At 55.5% G+C, this 18734-nt stretch overlaps 1 protein-coding gene across 1 annotated transcript in view; it reads right to left on the reverse strand.

The window, feature by feature from the left end:
- NTSR1 (neurotensin receptor 1) overlaps window positions 1-18236 on the reverse strand; it is a 46911-nt gene extending 28675 nt beyond the window's left edge. The window contains exon 1 of the mRNA XM_068524936.1: window positions 17523-18236. Within this exon, the coding sequence (XP_068381037.1) occupies window positions 17523-18236 (714 nt within the window). The remainder of the gene's footprint in view (window positions 1-17522) is intronic.
- Between the last annotated feature and the right edge of the window lie 498 nt (window positions 18237-18734).

The raw sequence follows: 18734 nt of genomic DNA on the forward strand, positions 1-18734 counted from the left end.
CTGCATGGAAGAGTCAGAGTCTCCTGGGACCCGCATGCGGGTGGCCAGGGATGCCGGCTCCATCTCCCGGGGGGGGCACAGAGTGCAGAGAAAGGGGTCATAAGGGGCCTGTGCAGCCCCAGCCCCTCTGGGGTGGGGGTCCTTCATCAAGAGTCCTCCCTCCTGGGCTCCACGCTCTGACAGCAGTCGTTTCTCCAGGGCAGGAGAAACAAAAACAAATTTAATTTATTGGCAATAGAAGTGGAAGTTCCCAGGCAGCTGTGGCCTGAGCTGTCGGCTCCTGGAGACCAGAGCCTCCCTGGAGATCCGTTTCTGCCTGAGTTCTGGCACGTTGGTACTTGGGTTCCGACTGTAGTTCCTGCACCTCTCCCCACTGGGAGAGTGGTGGGGAGTCAACCCAGGGGTGTCCCATCTCTTTTTCGAGCTAGTTAAAAAGGTCAGGGAAGGAGTCCGTTAAAACTCAGCAGGAGGTCCCCCAGAAAGGGCTGGAATTAGCTCTAAATGCTATAAATGTCAACCAGACGCTCCCCATCAGGCTGCCGCGGGGCTGCCATTGACCCCAGCCCCTGGGTCGCTGTCTGGCAGCTCCTTTCAATCCTTGTCAGGGGCAGGACAGGGAGGGGAGCTTTTGGCTCTTTTGAGAACCACCGGGGCCCCAGGGGATGGAGCAGGGATCTGGGGGCTTGAGGCAGAGCCACCAGGGGCCCCCTGTGCCCAGGCCAGGGAGCCCAGTGGGTTGGGAGGGTGCCCATGTGCTGGGCTGGAGGGCGCCAGGGAACTGCCCGCAGCCTGGCCTCACTGCCGCCGCCCCCTTTCCAGCTCACCCTTGGGCCAGTGCAGTCTCCTGACGGGGTCCCAGTGTCCATGCCTGTGCCCAGGCTGCCCCAAACAGCAGAGCCATCTCACGTGCTGGGGCCCAGGTGGAAGCCCAGGCCTGTTCTGCACACACGTCCCCTGGGTCTTCACATGGCTGCTCAGAGATGCCTTCGCAGACCCTGACCCAGGCTCAGAGACCTCACAGGGTCGCTAAAGGTTTCAAGCTCGGAGCAGAAAGGATGGCCCCTGGAGCCCCAGACCTCACCACACCCTTCTTGCCGTGGCTGGTTCTCCCCATTTGATCCCCTCCGCTGTCACAGGCACCTGTCCCACCACAGCAGGCTCGCGTGTGGTCATCAAGTCCACCTGAGCTCAAGTGTGGCTCATCACAGTGTCGGACAGGACCCGGCAGGGAGCAGCCAGCACACTCCGGGAGGCAACGTGAACAGCTGCAGCCAAGGGGTAGCTGACAAGGTGTGAACAGGTGGGTCTGCCTGACAAGGTGTGAACAGGTGGGACTCCTGACAAGGTGTGAACAGGTGGGTCTGCCTGACAAGGTGTGAACAGGTGGGTCTACCTGACAAGGTGTGAACAGGTGGGACTCCTGACAAGGTGTGAACAGGTGGGTCTGCCTGACAAGGTGTGAACAGGTGGGACTCCTGACAAGGTGTGAACAGGTGGGTCTGCCTGACAAGGTGTGAACAGGTGGGTCTGCCTGACAAAGAGTGAACAGGTGGGTCTACCTGACAAGGTGTGAACGGGTGGGTCTGCCTGACAAGGTGTGAACAGGTGGGTCTGCCTGACAAGGTGTGAACAGGTGGGTCTGCCTGACAAGGTGTGAACAGGTGGGTCTGCCTGACAAAGAGTAAACAGGTGGGTCTACCTGACAAGGTGTGAACAGGTGGGACTCCTGACAAGGTGTGAACAGGTGGGACTCCTGACAAGGTGTGAACAGGTGGGTCTGCCTGACAAGGGTGGGCAGGTAGGACGACTGGCCAGGCCTGGTGCAGGATCCTGAGGCTCGCCTGGGAAGCCCTTTCCACCCCAGGCCCAAGGGCCAGTGACGGAACCCACGGCCGTGGTGGGAGACGGCGCCCACTGCACAGCAGGGAGGAGACGGGGCAACACAGGCCCCAAGCTCACCTGCCGTCTCCCCCTTCTCCCCCTGCGCCGCCCACGGGCCTTGCCTGGCTGGGGCCGGGCCAGCGATCCGGACTGCTGGGCTCTGTGTGTCCAGGCCCTGGCGGGACAGAGGAGGTGGAGGGGCCTGGGAGAGGCGACAGGAGGACACTGCTGGCATGCTGCCTGCGGCACCTCTTCGTCTGGGTGGTAAGATGGGTTCATAGTCCCAGCCTCACAGGGTCACCACGGGGGTCAAAGGAGAGTATGTATGAAAGGTGATTCTTGGCCTGCCTGACCTGCATCCCTCTTCCTCCCCCAGCCCCCACCCCTACCAGGGCTGTGTCCTCACAGGGAGGCCAGAAGGCATCTCCTCTGCTGGAGACATCCAAGGCCCCGTCTTGGCTGTCCTGGGACTGTCCTGGGCACGCTCAGTGGAGGCCTGTGAGGTCTGCGTGCAGCCCCCTCCCGCTCCTGCATTTACCAAGGGGCCCCACGCGGGCCTGGGGCTGAGATGGCCCGGGCAGGCAGCCCACAGGGGCCAGCCCTCTGTCCGCGAGAGCTGTCCCTGCCCCGCATTCTGTCCCTGCCCTTGGAGTGTGCTCTAGTGGGGTTACTGGTGGCCCCCAAAAGATACGTCCAGTCCTAAAAGATACCCCCAGAACCTGTGAACGTGACCTTGTTTGGAAAAAGGGTCTCTGTGGAGGCAATTAAGGATCTCAAGATGAGGTCATCCTGGAGTGGGGGGGCCCTAAATCCAGTGACAAGTGTCCTCAGGAGGAGCCAGAGAGGAGAGACACAGACACCGGGGAGAAGCCACGTGAAGACGGAGGCAGAAACGGGAGGGACGCAGTCACAAGCCCAGGGACGCCTGGGCCACCAGAAGCTGGAAGAGGCAGGGAGGACCCTCCCCTGGAGCCCCCAGAGGGAGCCTGGCCCTGCCCACACCCTGATTTTGGAATCTGGCCTCCAGATTAGATTTCTATTGTTCTGAGAGGCCTGGTCTGTTGTCCTTTGCTGCTGTGGCCCCAGGACAATCAGCTCTTGAGACCAAGGAGTTTCCCATGGTCCCCGTGAGGGACAGAAGCACAAAAGGTGTTTGGGGTTAGAGCTTTTTCAAAACATGAAGATCTGCCCCTGGCGGCTTTAACTGGAAGCTTTCTGAGCGTCTTCTAGCTGCTCTCCAGATCCGACACAAAAGTAGGTATTTTTAATACATGAGACGGGCATCTCTTAAAACAAGCTGTCAGGAAAATGAATTGCAGGAAGTTTAACTGGTGTTAACCCTGTCTTAGTGCCTTGCAATTATCCACCTCGAGAGTCTGCAGGCAAGTTTGACAGGGTGGGGGCCTCAGAGGCGCCTTGCTGTTCCAGAAAAGCTTCCCTTGGCTGGGATACGCTGTCTGTTCGCCAGCTCGCCGTGGCCGGCTGGTGTTTTTCCCCATCTTCTGGGCCTCTGAGCGTGCAAAGAGCCCACTGTCCTCAGGGCCCCATGAGATCGGCGCCCCCCCAAGCCCCGGGCCTGCGTGCGGCAACTGCCCTCACATGCCTCCTCCTCCTCAAACCCCGTGCAGCCCCGGGCAGAGCAGATGTCCCCAGGTGGGGCTCAGGTCCACCTCAGCAGAATGGGACTTGGGGCTGGGCGGAATCTGGTGTGCCCAGGCGTTGTGCCAGCCTGTGGGGACAGAGGGGCCTTCGGGCCGGCCGCTCTCCCTCCTGCCTCCTGCGAAAGCCACGTGGGCATCGCCGCAGGCGTCAGCACAGGACCTGCCACGACGCAGCTGCCTGACCCCTTGCTCGCGGGGTTCTCCGTCCTGCCTCCTGCCCTGGACGCTGGTGCCTGCGCTCCTGACCAGCTGTCCCGGGGAGACGGGCAGACCACTGGGGGACCACCGGAGGGTGCTCTGCCACAGCTTGGCCCTGCCTCCCCCAGGCCCATCCCTGGGGTGGGGAGAACAAAGGGGCGATGTCACGGGGCTCCCCACACTGAAGACAGTCCGGAGGGGGGTCTCCGGACTATGGGTCCAGCAGGGTCCCTGGGATGGAGAGATCCGTGCCCCCACCCGGTGCACCTTCTTCTGAAGGGTCCCCAGGAGGGGCTGGCAGCAATGGGAGCGGCCGGTGAGCCCAGATCAGGAGCGCCCGGGCGACAGGTCAGCACAGAGGTAACTGCTTCTCCCCCATCCCCGGGCAATAAATAGTGACCCTGGACGGTGCTCTGACCATGCACATCCTGTCGGGCACAGAGCCCAAAAGGGACCGGTTCACAAATGAGTGAGTCTTTGATTTTGGCTCCGGACCAGCATGTCCTGGATGGCTCAACAGACGGGGCTCCCAAGTGACACGACCCAGATGTGCTTTCACTCCCTCCTGACCCTCGGGAGCTGGAGGTTTGGGGTCCTGCCAAACAACTGGGAAATTATGCTCTGGACAACAGTATCCCACGGCCTGCTGTGAGCAGTCGCAACTTAATAATTCCTAAACAGGGATGATTCCCAAACAACCCCAGGATTCTCTGAACTTCAGGAGGTTGGAAGTGGTGTGTTTTTTTAAACAGAGGAATCCTTTTTGAATTACTCACTGAAGAATGCTCTTAACCTTTAAATATGTCCAGAGAGAGTTATTGAAATTTACAATAAATCCACCTTTTAACAGACAAGGAGCTAAAAATGTTTAAGTCCAAATAATGTTGCACTTTTTCATAAGCCTCAGTATAAGATTTACTCAAATGCAGTGGCTGTCTTCAACTTTATGTTTCTAGGATGACTGTTTCTTTTTATGTATTATTTTGCAACGTTGTTTTAATAATTCCTTTGAACCAGGTCTTTTATCATAAGCTGCCTCAGATATTTTTGAAAGTAGGCAGTGTTTAAAATCCACAGATGACTTCCACGTGGGGTACTGCACAAGCTCTCCTGTCATAAACTATACAATTGTACGCAATTTATCAGGCTATTGTTTTCAGACACAGGACAAGCCACAGTGCACGACTGTGGCCCCTGAGAGCAGGGAAATCACAAGATGGGCCCCACTGTCACCCAGTTCTCTTCCTGGGGACACTTTTCTGGTTGTGGCTTTAGGAGCTGGGGTTTGGGTGGAGCATGGCTACTCCAGCTGAGGAGGTGGAAACCGTAGCTTGGGGCTGCAGGAGGGGCTTCAATCTGCAGATTAAGGCACTGAAGAGGGGGACATGCATGCCCATGGTAGGGTCCTCGGAAGCCTGTGGGGGGCTTTCCTATGGGTCTGGGCTGGCTGGGGTGTGTGCACAGACTGAAACCTTGAAGGGCTTATGGGAGGGCGGCTGGCATTCTGGCAGAGCTGGAGGGGAGAGGAGTGCCGTCCCTAACACACCGAGTATGCTGCTGAGATGCCAGCAAGTCCACACCTTAGTAGTAAGGACCATGCCCTAGAGGAAGGCCAAGTCTAGACCCACCCTAACTAAGCCTAAAAGCAAAGGACAATATCACCAGTGGAGACTGAGCCCAGACTTGAATCCTCCCAGGATAGGAGGGCTGGGCTTTCCACAGAGCTGCACTAATGAGGCGTAAGCCGAGCCTCCACAAGTTCACGATAATCAGTCCGCAAATGAGCGGCCTGCTAAAGCAAGAGCCAACACTCTTCAAAGGAAGATAACAGAATCCAGAGTCTTCAATGTGTTATCTACAATGTCCAGTGTAAGTAAAAAATTACTAGGTATGCAAAGAAATCGGACAATGTGACCCACTAATAAGAGAAACAGAAGTCCATGAAAACAGACCTCCAGGTGAAGAGTGAGCATGAGAAGTGTCAGGTGTGAAGGGGTACAATATGAGCGCTCATCAAACTTTGATAACTTAAGGGTGCATGTTGATAGCCCGAGAGCAGCCATTACAAGAACAGATTCAGAGAGGTATACCTCAAAAAGTCAGTAGAGGACCTAAACGGGATATTCTGGCTTCCCAGCCTGAGGACTAAGAAAGTGGAGCATGTGGGGAGGGAATCTCAGCAGGTGAGAGCTGGAAAAGGGGATCCCCTAATTCTGTGTATTAACTGACACCAATCCTGGGGTTACCATTGACCTGCACATGTATGGAACACACCCAAAGAACCAGAGTAAAGCTTCCGAAATCTGAACTGTGATATAAACCACCTCCAAGATCCAAGACTACACCCTGAATGGTGCACGTATGGGGAAGAACTGAATAGCACAGTCAAGGACCTGAAAACAGAACTGACGTCGGAACCACCACCAACAGAGAGTAAGACAGAACTTCAGTTCTAGCTGGGCTGATGGCTCAAAGAAAAGAATCAACAAGAAACATCAACCTTCTCCAGAGGATTTTAACATAACCCAAAATACCACAACGGTATTCAAAATGTTTGGGAAGTGATCCAAAATCACTGGACATTGAAAGAACCAGAAAAATATGGTTAACTCTCAAGGAAAAGACAATTCATACATGCCACCCTCGAGAAGGCTCAGATGATGGAATTGCCAAAGACTTGACAGAAGGTATCGTAAGCATGCTCCTTGAGGTAAAGGCAACTCTCCTGAAATGATTGAAAAGATAAAAGTTCTAAAAAGACAAAAAGAAACCATGTTAAAAAGAACCGATGGAAACTTTAGAACTAAATAGTACAACATTATCAACCACATTGACCCTTATGGAATAATATACCCAACAATAGCAGAATACATATTCTGCAAGTGTGCGTGTATCACTCACCAACACAGACCATGATCTGGGACCATAATACAAACATTAACACCGTTAAAGAACTGATATCATGCAAGTATGTTCTCTGAATATATGGAATTAAATGAGAAATCAATAACAAAATGTTATCTGGAAAATCGCCGAACATTTGGAAGTTAAACAACACACTTCTAAAAAGGAAGCTCTTTCTAAAGAGAAATAAGAAAATATTTTGAGCTGAATTAGAACACAGCATTTCAAGGATTTTGAGATGCTACTAAAGCAGTATTTAGGAGAAAGTTTTTATCATTACATGTCTATATTATAAAAGAACTGAAAGAAATCCCAGGTCTTGAGTTAATTATCTAAGCTTCCACCTTAAGGAATCTAGGAAAATAAGAACAAATTAAACCCAAAGCAAGCAGAAAAAGGAAATGCAGATAGGAGCAGAAATGAAATTGAAAACAGAAAGGCAATTTGAAAAATCAATGAAATCAAAAGCTTGTTCTTTACAAAGAACAATAATATTGATAAACTCCTAGCCATACTCTGACCAAAGAAAAAAGAGAGAAGACACAGATTTCCAATATTAGGAATGAAAAAGGAGATATCACTACAGACCCCACAGACATTATAGGGATGATAAATGAATACTACAAACAACCCTATGCCAACTTAGTTAAAATGGACCAATTCCTTGAAAGATACAAGTTGCCAAAACTTACTCAAGAATAAATGCATAACCTGAATATCCCTATTAAAGGAACTGAATTAGAAACCGTCCCACAAAACTTCAGGCCCAGATGGTTTCACTGGAGTAGTCTACCAAACCTTTAAAGAAGAAATAATACCAATTCCACTCACTCTCTTTCAGAAAACAGAAGAGGTGCAAACACTTCCCAACTCATTTCCTAAGGCCAGAATTATCTTGATACCAAAACCAGATAAAAACATTACAAGAAAAGAAAATTATAGACCAATATCTCTCATGAACACAGACCCAAAATTCTCAATAAAATATTAGGAAATCAAATCCTGCAACATATAAAAAGGATAATACATGACCAAGTGGAGTTTGTCCTAGGACTGTGAGACTGGTTCAACATTAAATTAATCAATGTTTTCCACCAAAATGAGGTACCTAGTATACTCAAATTCACCGAGACAGAAAGTAAAGTGGCAGTTTCCAGGGGCTGGAGGATGGGTGAATGGGGAGCAGTTGTTTAAAGGGTTTCTGTTTGGGAAGATGAAGAAAATTCTGGAGATGGATAATGGTGATGATTGCACAACAATGTAAATGTACTTAATGTCACTGAACTGTGCATTTGAAAATGCTAAAATGGTAAATTTTATGTTATGTATATTTTACCACAATAAAAAATTAATATCATTCACCATATTAGCTGACTAATGAAGAAAAACCACATGATCATACCAATAGATGCAGAAAAAGCATTGGACAAAATTCAACAACCATTCATGATAAACACTCTTAGCAAACAAGGCATAGAAACTTTAGGGAACTTTCTTCACCTGATAAAAAACATCTACTAAAAACTTAAACTAAAACCCTCATACTTAATTGTAAAGACTAAAGACTTTCTCCCTAAGATCAGTAACAAGGCAAGGAAGTTTTCTCTTCCACCCCTATTAAATATCGTACTAGAAGTTGTAGCTAGGCCAGTAAGGCAAGAAAAGGAAATTAAAGATTTGGAAGGGATGAAATAAAACTTTCTCTATTCACAGACACCATCACTGTCTACATAGAAAATCCCAGGGAACCTACAAAGGAATTTCTAGAATTAATAAGTGTATCTATCATGGTTGTAAGATACAACATCAATAACTAAAAATCAATCACATTTATATATACTGGCCATGAAAAATTGGAAATAGAAAAAAATTTTAAGTACATATATAATAATTCCCAAAACATGAATATTTAGATATAAATGTAACAAAATATGTGTAGGATCTGTGTGCTGAAAACTATTACTGTTGAAAAAATCAAAGAAGACCTAAATAAATGGAGAGATGTAGTATAATCATGCATTGGAAGGCTCAATGTTAGGATGCCAAGTCTCCCCACATTGATCTATAGATTAACACATTCCCAATCAAAATCCCTGCAGGCGTTTTTGTAGATACTGAAAATCTGATTCTAAAATTTATGTAGAGAGCAAAGGAACTAGAGTAGCCAAAACAATTTTGGAAAAGAACAAAGTTGGAGGACTCATGCTACTTGAAAGACTTCCTATAAAGCTACAGTGGTCAAGACTGTGGGGCTGGGGACAGTACAGACACATAGATTAAAGGAACAGATGACAGTCTGGATAGAACCCCACACGTGAGGTCAGGTGATTTTTTAATTAAGGTGCAAAAAAACTCCAAAGGAGAAAAGATCATCTTTTCACAAGCGGTATTGGTCATGGATATGTATATACAAAAAAAGTACCTACATCTCACACCCTATAGAAAAATTAACTCAGAATGGATCATAAACTTAAGTATAAAACATAGAACTATAAAGATTCCAGAAGAGAAGAGAGAAAAAAACTTAGTGACCTTGGATTAGGTACAATACCAAAAGCATGATCCATTAAATTTTTTGATAAGTTGGGTTTTGTCAAAATTCCTACTTTTTGCTCTGTGACATGCAATGTTAGCAAATACAAAGATAAACCACAGAAGGGGAGAAAATATTTGCAAATCACGTATCTGGCAAAGGACTTAGATGCAGAATATATTTTTAAAACTCTCAAAAGTCAACAATAAGAAAACAACCCAATTTTAAAGATAGGCAAACTACGGGAACAGACACTTTGCCAAAGGAGATATACAGATTTCAAGTAAGCACCTGAAAAGATGTTTAATGTCATGAGTCATTAAGGAAATGCACATTAAAACCTCAACAAGATACCACTACACTCCTACTGGAATGGATAAATGAAAACAAAAAAACCAAACCAGACACTGACCATACCAGGTGCTGGCCGGGATGCAGAGAACTGTCTTTCCACATTGCTGGTGGACATTCAAGATGGCAAATCCACTTTTGGAAAGCTCTGGCAATTTCCTGTAAAGTTAGATACACTTCCTGTATGAGCCAGAAATCTGACTCCTAAGTGTTAACTCGAGAGAAATGAAAGCATATGTTCACACACTGTCCTGTACATGAATATTTACAGCAGCTTTATTCATAATTGCTCAAAACTGGAAACGACCCAAATGCCCTTCGACCAGTGAATGGGTGAACAAATGGTGGAACATCTGTACAATGGAATCCTACTCTACGCACAAAAGGAACAGGCTATTGACACAGGTGACAACATGGGTGAATCTTAAGGCATTACATAATCGAAGGAAGCCAGACTCAGAGATTCCATGTACCTGGCGTCGGAGTCAGGCCCAAGGCCGTCGGAGGGGTGGGGCAGGGTGGGTGAGGGGATGGGGGCGTGCAGAGACTCCATGGGCGACAGGACCGGGCTCTATCTTTGGAGGTGGGGGTTACAGGGCTCTATGTATTTGTCAAAACGCATAGATGTAAACAAAAGGAAAATGATTTTTACTGGATGTAAACTTAAACCTAAGAAAACAGAAAAACCTGGATCTGGTATCTTATCATTTTTCCACCTTTTCCGCAACCAGCCTGGTCTGGGTGATCACACACTCAGAACTCCGCAGCCGCTTCCTAACCGTCCTCCCTGACCCCCACTGAGTTCTCAACAAGGCAGACAGAATGGTCCCCTGAAATGTATGTCACATGGCTCCTTGCTCAGAGTCTCCCGTGGGGCCCATTTTTCCCGGATAAGGGACACTGCGTGCTCTACATGATCACCTGTTCCGTCTTGTCCTGCCCTGGGCGCACCTGCTTGGCCACGTCACCGCAGCCACGTGCCGGCGGCCACGGTCCTGTACCTGCTCCTCCCTCTCCTGGAACCTTCTTCCCCAGATGCTGTCACACCTGCCCTTACCTGCCTCTGTGAGGCCCCTCCTGTTCACCTTTTCTCTGCTGCCCTCCTTGCTATCTACCATTTGTAGGTTGTACTTATTTATTTTGCTAATTGTCTGTCTTCTCCGCCGGGATGCGGACTTCATGGGGCGGAAATCTTTGCCAGTTTTGCTCCCTGCGGGACCCGTGGTGCCCCACACACGATGCTCGTCGAGTAGGAGTGGAAGGCGGTGAGGGAGGCGGGTGTCATCACAGGTGACAGAAGGGGATTCTTCATGCACACGGGGCTGCAGAGACCTGGCTCAGGCCCTCAGGCAGCGAATGCTTCTCAGAGGAGCTGGACGGATGCTGAGGGTGGCCCTGACTCTACAGGTATGGGAACAATGCCAGGCCCAGGGGTTTCCTGCAGGACCTGACGCGTGCACGCAGACCCCCAGAGCGGGACTGAGCACGGACCACAGGATCAGCTCCGGCAGGCAGAGCTTTCTAGGGAGGAGACGGCTCTTATTATCGTAAAACGACGAATCAGAGGGCCCGTCTCTCCTGACGCTGCGTTTTGTTGTGTGTGGGCCCCTGAGCCCTTCCTCAGCTCCTGGACCAGCTGGCAGGTGAGCAAGGTGAGCCACAGGAGGTCACACCGCTTGCCCAGGCCCTGCAGCTGGCCCGTGGAGAAGCTGGGATTTGACCTCGGGTCCTGGGCTGCCACAGGCGAGAAAACCCAAAGGGCCCCTTTCCGAGTGGCTTGGGCGCACTGGCCTGGCTCCATCCAGCTCCCTGGCCCCCCTCCCCCTCCTGCACCAGCCCCGGGGGACGAAGGTGCCCCCACAGGTGCACATGTGTGAAGTCCCCAAAGGGGGCAGGGATTGCAGCAGGTGGGTGGCTCCACCTGGGCCCCTTGCGGGAACAGCAGGACGGGGCCGGTGCTGGGCCTGGCTTGGATGCCCCCACCCTCTCTGGGCCTCAGTTTCCCCTTCCTCTCGGGGCCAGGCTTTCACCGGGGACAGCAGGGGCCAGGTCCGATGCCAGGGCGTTGCCGGGTCGGAGCAGGGGTCTTGGGGACCAGGCAGCCGCCACAGCTTGGCACCACCACTCCCCCCCACCCCCAGGTGCCGAGCACCTGCCCGCTTCCTGGCGGTGATGGAGCGGGCGTGGGGCGAGCGGCTGCCTGGGGCCTTCGACCTCCCCAGGAACGTTCCTAGGACCCTTTGGTTCTTTCCTGCCCAAAGGCACCCCACCCCCGGGGGAGGACCCGGCACCCAAACAGCCTTCGCAGGACGAGGCCTTGGACTCTGATCTTTCATCTCCGACTCACTCATGGAGACACGGTGTACATTCACCGAAACCACCCCTCTATCTAAGTTCCATGAGTTTTGATACGTGCGCCGGCAGCACGGGCAAGACGCACAACATTTACCACCCACTGCCGACCCCACCCCCCACCCCCCCCAGCCTGTGCCCAGGTCACGTGATTGGAGTCGTACAGTCGGGGGCCTTTTGAGGCTGGCTTCCGTTCCCCCGGCACGGTGCACGCACTCCTGACCACTGCATCTTAGAGACCAAAGAAAGGCTTGAAATCCCTTCTGACGAGGGCCTGGAGCAGCCAAACCCTAGACGGACAGTCCGGGCTGGGAGGGGAGGGGCAGCTGGTGTCCAGTGGGGACACAGTCTCCCTGGGGAGCAATGGGAGAGTTCTGGAGATGGGCGGTAAAACTTTATGTTATGTATATTTCACTATAACAGAAAAAAAGAGCAAAAGGCTTGCGATTCCTCTCCCCTCGAAACACAGACACTCGATAACCCGACGGGAAGTTTGGCTCTCCCTGCTGGAGGGGACGGAGGGCTCCAGCACCACCCGGCCCGGCCTCACTGCCCTGCTGGTGCCCGTAGGAGAGCGTCCTGTGCTGGCACCAAAGCTCACGGCCAGAGTCCCGGTCCTCCTGCAGCTGAGACCCCAGACGCGGGGGACGGGCTGCCGGCCCTAAGCTTGAGGGCGTCCCCGGGGACGGCTGCTCACGGGGGTCCCTGCCCTACTCACTGCCCGCGGAGCCTCAGGACAGACTCTGTCCTCGTGCAGAAGCACAGCAGGATTGCCAAATCGAGAAGTCCCGCTGCACATCAGTACAACACCACGAGCGAACCACGGACCTCATTCAGCCACTGTCTCAACAACATCCTTTCTGGACCAGGGTCTGATGGGAAGCCATGCCTTGCGCTCAGGGGCTGTGTCTTTAACCCCCTTTAATACAGAACAGCCCCTCGGCCTGTCTTGGACTTTCATGACCTGGGCCATTGTGAGCACAGGGCAGCTGCTTTTAGAACATCCCTCAATTTCGGGGACAAAGGGGTGCGTGGAGGGTCCGCTTTCTGGGCAGGGGTGCTGTGTCCTCAGTGCACATACAGCAGGAGGCCCACGATGGCCCCAGTCTTGGGGGCGCTCACTCTGGCGTCTGCCCGTTTCCCCAACATAACGTTACTCTCGGGGGGCCCTGTGACTCGCCAAGCTTCAGCCCTGAGTGTCAGCGTCACTGAGGTCGAGTCGGCTACAGGGGAAGCAACGGAGGATCAATGAACGGGGCACGAACAGGTGGCTGGATGGGGGAGGAGGTCACCGGGCGCAGTTGGTGGCACAGGACAGAAACAGAGAAAATGATCGATGCCCTGATTTTATTGGAACCAATTTTCTTCCACTTTGTGGAGACGGGTCTCGGCTGCCTCTGCCTCCGCGGAATCACGTCAGACTTTAACGGCCTTGGTGCTCAGGGCACCACCGGGGTCGATGTGCCCACGGACACGAGCTCCCCCTGCACGAGCCCCGCCCAGGGCCAGCCCCCCTTCTGCAGCCGGGCCCAAGCCCAGCGAGAAGCACTGTTGCCGGCGGCACTGAATGTGAAGGCAGATGATGAGGCCGGGCGCTCCCGGGGTGGCCCCCAGCTGTGCAGCTGCTGCCAGGGCCGCGGGGCCTGGAAAACGGCAATAACGAAGCGATGACCAAGAGCCCTCAGGCGCGCCGACGCAGGCCTGACGGGCTCCTGCCTGCGATGCCAGGAGAGGCTGCCTTAGGGCGGCCTCGCTGGGTGGGGGTGGGGGCCTCTCTAACGAGGGTGCAGATGCCCTGTGGTCACTAATTCACCCTTCCCGGGGCACGGCCACTGCAAAGGGGCTGCTCTGACCTGGGAGCCTCCTAGAGGTGCTGTGTCAGTCCGCCCTGGCAGGGCACTGTGCTCCCAGGGGGAGGACATCTACCCCCCGGCTGAGCGTCATGAGGACTGGATTTACGCAGCGGGGGGAAAACGCTGCCCCAGGGACGCTTGCTAGTGACTGCACAAGGCCACCACTGGGCACTCACCACCACGGGGCACTCACCACCACTGGGCACTCACCACCACTGGCCACTAACCACCACTGGGTACTAGCCACCAGGGGCGCTGATCTCCACTGTGCACTCACCATCACGGGGCGCTAACCACCAGGGGCGCTGATCTCCACCGGGCAGTATCAAACATGAGTCCTGGACGGGGCGCTGGGCGCTCTGCCTGCAGGTGCCCATCAGCATCGAGGGCTGGAGGTGACCTTACTCCTGGGGCGTCTCTGGCTGTAGCCCGAGGTCTGGACCCTGAGCTCCCTTGCCCACCCACTGCAGGTGTGGCCCCCCAGATCCTGCCCCCCGAGAGGCACAGATGACTCTGTACTTTGGAGGGAAAGGATCCCCTTCTAGTAACTGAGCCCTGGAGACAGCCAGTGACGGGGACAGGAGGGCGTGAGTGACCACAGTCAAGCACACGCTCAGCCCCCAGGTCTCTGCCGCTAAGGCCTCCTCGGCTCTCTGCCCTCCCGGCCACCTGCCCGGTCAGTGCCCAGTACACGCTCACAGGGCGGATGGACACGGGCCCCACCAGACCCACAGCTGCGACACAGAGCCTGTGATGGCAGCACCTCATCACGCTGAGGTCAGAGCACGAGGCCAGGCCTGAAACGCAGTGGACCAGACACGACCAGGGCCAGCCCACCTGTGTGGGGACGGCTGCCTGCCCTGGGAGATGCCTGAGTGAGCGGGGGCAGCACAGGGAGACCCCACCACCCCTGGCACGTGCTGTCTTCCACTCCCGAAGGCTGCCCTGGGGCCAGCAGTCTGTTTAGGAGGATTGAATCCAGTTCCCTCTGGGGTCCAGGGAGGGGCCGGACCGTCCTAGGGCAACGCGGCAGGCCCTGCGCCTCTCCTCCCAGACTCCCCCCGTTGACCTGGGGCCCAGGGTCTGGGGCCTTTGCTGGTCTGCGAGGCCCTGACCTCACTGTAAGCTCCTCTCGCCCCGTCCACCCCCAGCCCCTGGCTACACGCCCAGAAAATGCCCAGCTGCGTCCAGCAATGACAATTCCAAGTGGCTCAGAAATCTAATCACTAAACCACCTTGTTTCTAAACACGAATTCTGTTTGCAAGTGTCCAGGATGGAATCTCACAGGTGTGGAGGGCTGGCAGGCCTTGTGGGAGACACTTGGGCTGGGAGGGGCCCCCGTTTTGGAAAGAAGGGTCATTTTGATTGGCCAACGTCCAAATGTGGTCCATGAGAGGCAGACACACGGAGGCAGGCACCCAGCCCCTCTTTGGACAGGTGTCACGGTTTAAAAACTGTGGACGTTGGCCCAGAGCTGCCAGGTGGCCCAGAAGCCCGTGTCGGGGAACGTAAAATCCCCTGGGGAAACCTCTACTGGGATGGCGGATGGCGGTGCAGAAGGGACGCGGTGGGGAGCAAGGCCAGGGCCGAGCTCCCCCGTGAGGAATGTTCTCTCAGGCACAGGAAGCAGCCCGCATGCAGAAGCCCAAGAAGCCACGCGGGAGCGGTCAGCGTCAGAGGGAAGGGCACCTTTTACAACCGGCCCGTCGGTCTCTCCCAAGCGCATGGCCAAGGCCTTTAAAAAAAAATGGAAACTCTGATCTCCGAGGGCGCCAGGAAGCCAGCGAGTATTGAGTAAACTCTCGGCAGCGCCACAGCTGCGGGCGTAAGAGCGGGTCCTTCCGCAGCACGTGCTCAACAGACACCTGCCTAGCGGACGAATGAGCAGGACAGGCCCCGGGCCACATCAGCACCACAGCCTCCGACCGAAAGGATTCCTGGGAGTGGCCCTCCGGGAGGCGATGCCATGTCACTGAGGTGTCTGGTTCCACGACCAAGAGGGAGTGAGGATGCTTTAAGGGGGAGGCCGTGCTCCCTCTGCTGTTGTTGTTTTTTCCGGATAATCCAAACCCCGGCTGCTCCTGGCTGAGCCCCAGGGGCCAGAGCGGGCAGGGGTCTGAGGGGAGCATCCCCTTGGCGGGCAGTGGGCACTGCTGACCCCGAGCCGCTGACCTGAGCCTGACACGTCCAACCTTCATAGGCAGGTGTCATGGCTGCTGTCCCCCGACCCCCCAACCCTGGGCACAGCCCATCGAGACCTCACAGGAAGCCGGAAGGTCATTCCCACTCTGTTCACTGCATACGCCCTGCTTGCCACTGTTTCCGGCACAGGAGAGGCAGCCGCCTCTGACTCATCTCCCCGCCACACGCGGCTGCCGGGGCCACGCCACGCACGGACACCCGGAGCCACGCGTTTTCAGCACAGGCGAGGGGGGGCCTGAAGCTTAATTCTGCCCGCTGGGTCCACCTCGGTGGTGGCCTGTGGAGGGTCAGCCGCAGCCCGGGGACGGACATGCAGACGACACCTCCTGCCCCCCAGCACGCCAGCTCCCCTACCCTGGCACACCCGCCACACTCAGAGGCAACGGCATCAATTCCGCTGGGAAGCTGCGGATGGCTCGGGCGTGAAACGACAGCCAGACGGGACAGCCCAGAGCCCCCCCGACCCCCACTCAGCCCAGATCCTCCTTTCCCATCCCACCCTGAGATGGAGGACACCCCCGCCCCTTCATGGCTACCCACATTCTCAGGCCACGATGCCGCTGGAAGCGGTGTCTCTGCCAGGACTTGCTCCCATGGACGCCCTCCTCCCACTTCAGGGCCCTGCCTGGAATGTCCCTGCCTGAGAAGCCTCTCCCCAGGGCCGGAATCCCCCTTCCTGGCCAGGCCGCCTCGTCCAAGCCAATTCCCCGGGGACGGCTGCCCCCTGGGTTCCCACACACTTCGCCCAGACCCTCAGAGGACCACTGGTCACCCGGCTCCAGTGTTATCCACCTTACATGGGCCCCCCGCCTGCCACCACGCCCAGTACCTTAGGATTTTCCAGTAGAAACAGCGTCGACACCACCACCACCAGTAAGAGTGCTTCCGAGAGCTTCTACACGCCAGGAGCCAAACAAGCACTTCCCACACCTTCTCCCTTGAATTTCTGCCTTCCGAGGTGGGGGCTGTGATTGCCCCATTTCACAGATGGGAAAACTGAGGCTAAATTAAGGAACTGGCCCAAGACAGCATCAGGCCAGGAGGCACAGGGGGAGCAGTCCGGGCGGGGGCGGTTCTGCTGCAGAGGAGACGGACCACAGGGCCTTTTGAGAAACTGATGGAAGGGACTCTCCCCAGAAAGAGGCCGGCACCAGCACACACAAGTTTACCTTACATCTCAGGGAATCTGGAGACAGCTGAGGCCCATCCACGGACGCCCCTCCCCTAGAGAGGTCACTGATCTAGGGTTCCAGCCCCCTTTGATGGAAGGAGGGGATGAGATAAGGGGGGCTGAGACCTGGCAGCCCTGGAGCGAAAGGTGGGAAGAAGTGGGGGTCAGGCTGCTCTCAAGCCCCACCCCTCCTGCCCCACCCCCCCACCCCTTCCCAGCTTCCCAGGAGTAAATTTCCTTTGGGACATTTCTCCCACTTCCTGTACCCAGAGGGTTCACAGACCAGAAACTACTGTTGGGGTGAGGGAAAGAGACGCACTGAGGCTTCCCTGAGGGTGTGCCTTGGACCCTTGCCCCCAGGGGAGACCCTGGCCTGGTGCCCTCCGACTCCTGCTCCCCTGAAGAGGCTGCTCACCTGGATGACGACCTTGACCTTGGCGGTGCCCACCGTGGGCGTGCACACCAGGCCACCGGGGTGCTGGCCGTCGGCGCTGCGGTTCTGCTGGCCCATGGTGAAGAGCATGGGCACGGCCAGCAGGCCAGAGGCCAGCCAGATAGCGCTGATGAACTTCTTGGTGCGGCTGCGGGACATGAGGGTCTTGGCCTTGAAGGGGTGGCAGATGGCCAGGTAGCGTTCCACACTCAGGCTGGCCACGTTGAGGGCCGTGGCATAGGTGCAGGCGTCGCGCAGGAAGTAGTAGCCGCGGCACACGGCATCGCCGAAGGCCCAGGGGTGGTGCACCCAGATGAAGTTGTACAGCTCCACGGGCATGGCCAGCAGGAGGATGAGCAGGTCAGACAGCGCCAGGCTGCCCAGGTGGTAGTGCACGGTGCTCTGCAGGTTCTGCAGGGACTTCTTGCGCGCCAGCGTGAACGCCGTCACAGAGTTGCCCACCGTGCCCACCACAAAGAGCGCCAGGTACACGATGGTCACCAGCACCTTGGAGTAAATGTCCGTGTTCACGTCCAGGTCGCTGCTGGGCACCGCTGGGACGGGCTCTGACAGGTTGCCAGAGCCGTTGCCGAAGTCCAGGGCCAGGAGCGCCGCCTCCAGCCCCGATGGCGGTAGCAAGAAGGGGTCGCCAGCCTGGGAGACCCGGGGGCCGGGCGCCGAGCTGTTGAGGTCCATGTCCCGCGCGCGGGGCGGGGTGCCGCGCTCCCCGGGGTCCGCGGCTGGAAGCCGGGGCGAGAGTGGGCGCGTCTCTGGCAGGGACAGAGTAGAGGGAGCCCCCGAGGGGTGGGCGTGAAAGGCAGAGGGGGCGCGCCGTCCAGCCGGGAAGCGCCGACCCGGTCCGTGCCAGCCTAGAGCGCTCGGGGCTTGCACTCACGGGGGGCTGCGCGCTTTCCCGGCTTCCTCCGAATACCAGACCCCACGGTTCCTCGGGCCCCCGGGGCGGCAGCGCCGGCTCCAACGGAGAGCGCCTGGCTGGCTGGGGCTCGGGCTGCGCGGGGCGAGCCTGTGGCGCCGAGCGGAGCGCACGCCTGGCTGTCCGGAGCGCTCTCTCCTCGCTCGCGCTCCCCGCGCACCCCGCTCCGCGCACCTCCAGCCGCGCCAGCACCCTCCCGGGCTCCGCGCCTCCCCTGAGCCGGCGGCGACTGGCGCGCCCAGCCGTGGGGGGCGCTGGAG

The sequence above is a fragment of the Eschrichtius robustus genome, chromosome 16 (assembly GCF_028021215.1).
Source record: "Eschrichtius robustus isolate mEscRob2 chromosome 16, mEscRob2.pri, whole genome shotgun sequence".
NCBI lineage: Eukaryota > Metazoa > Chordata > Mammalia > Artiodactyla > Eschrichtiidae > Eschrichtius > Eschrichtius robustus.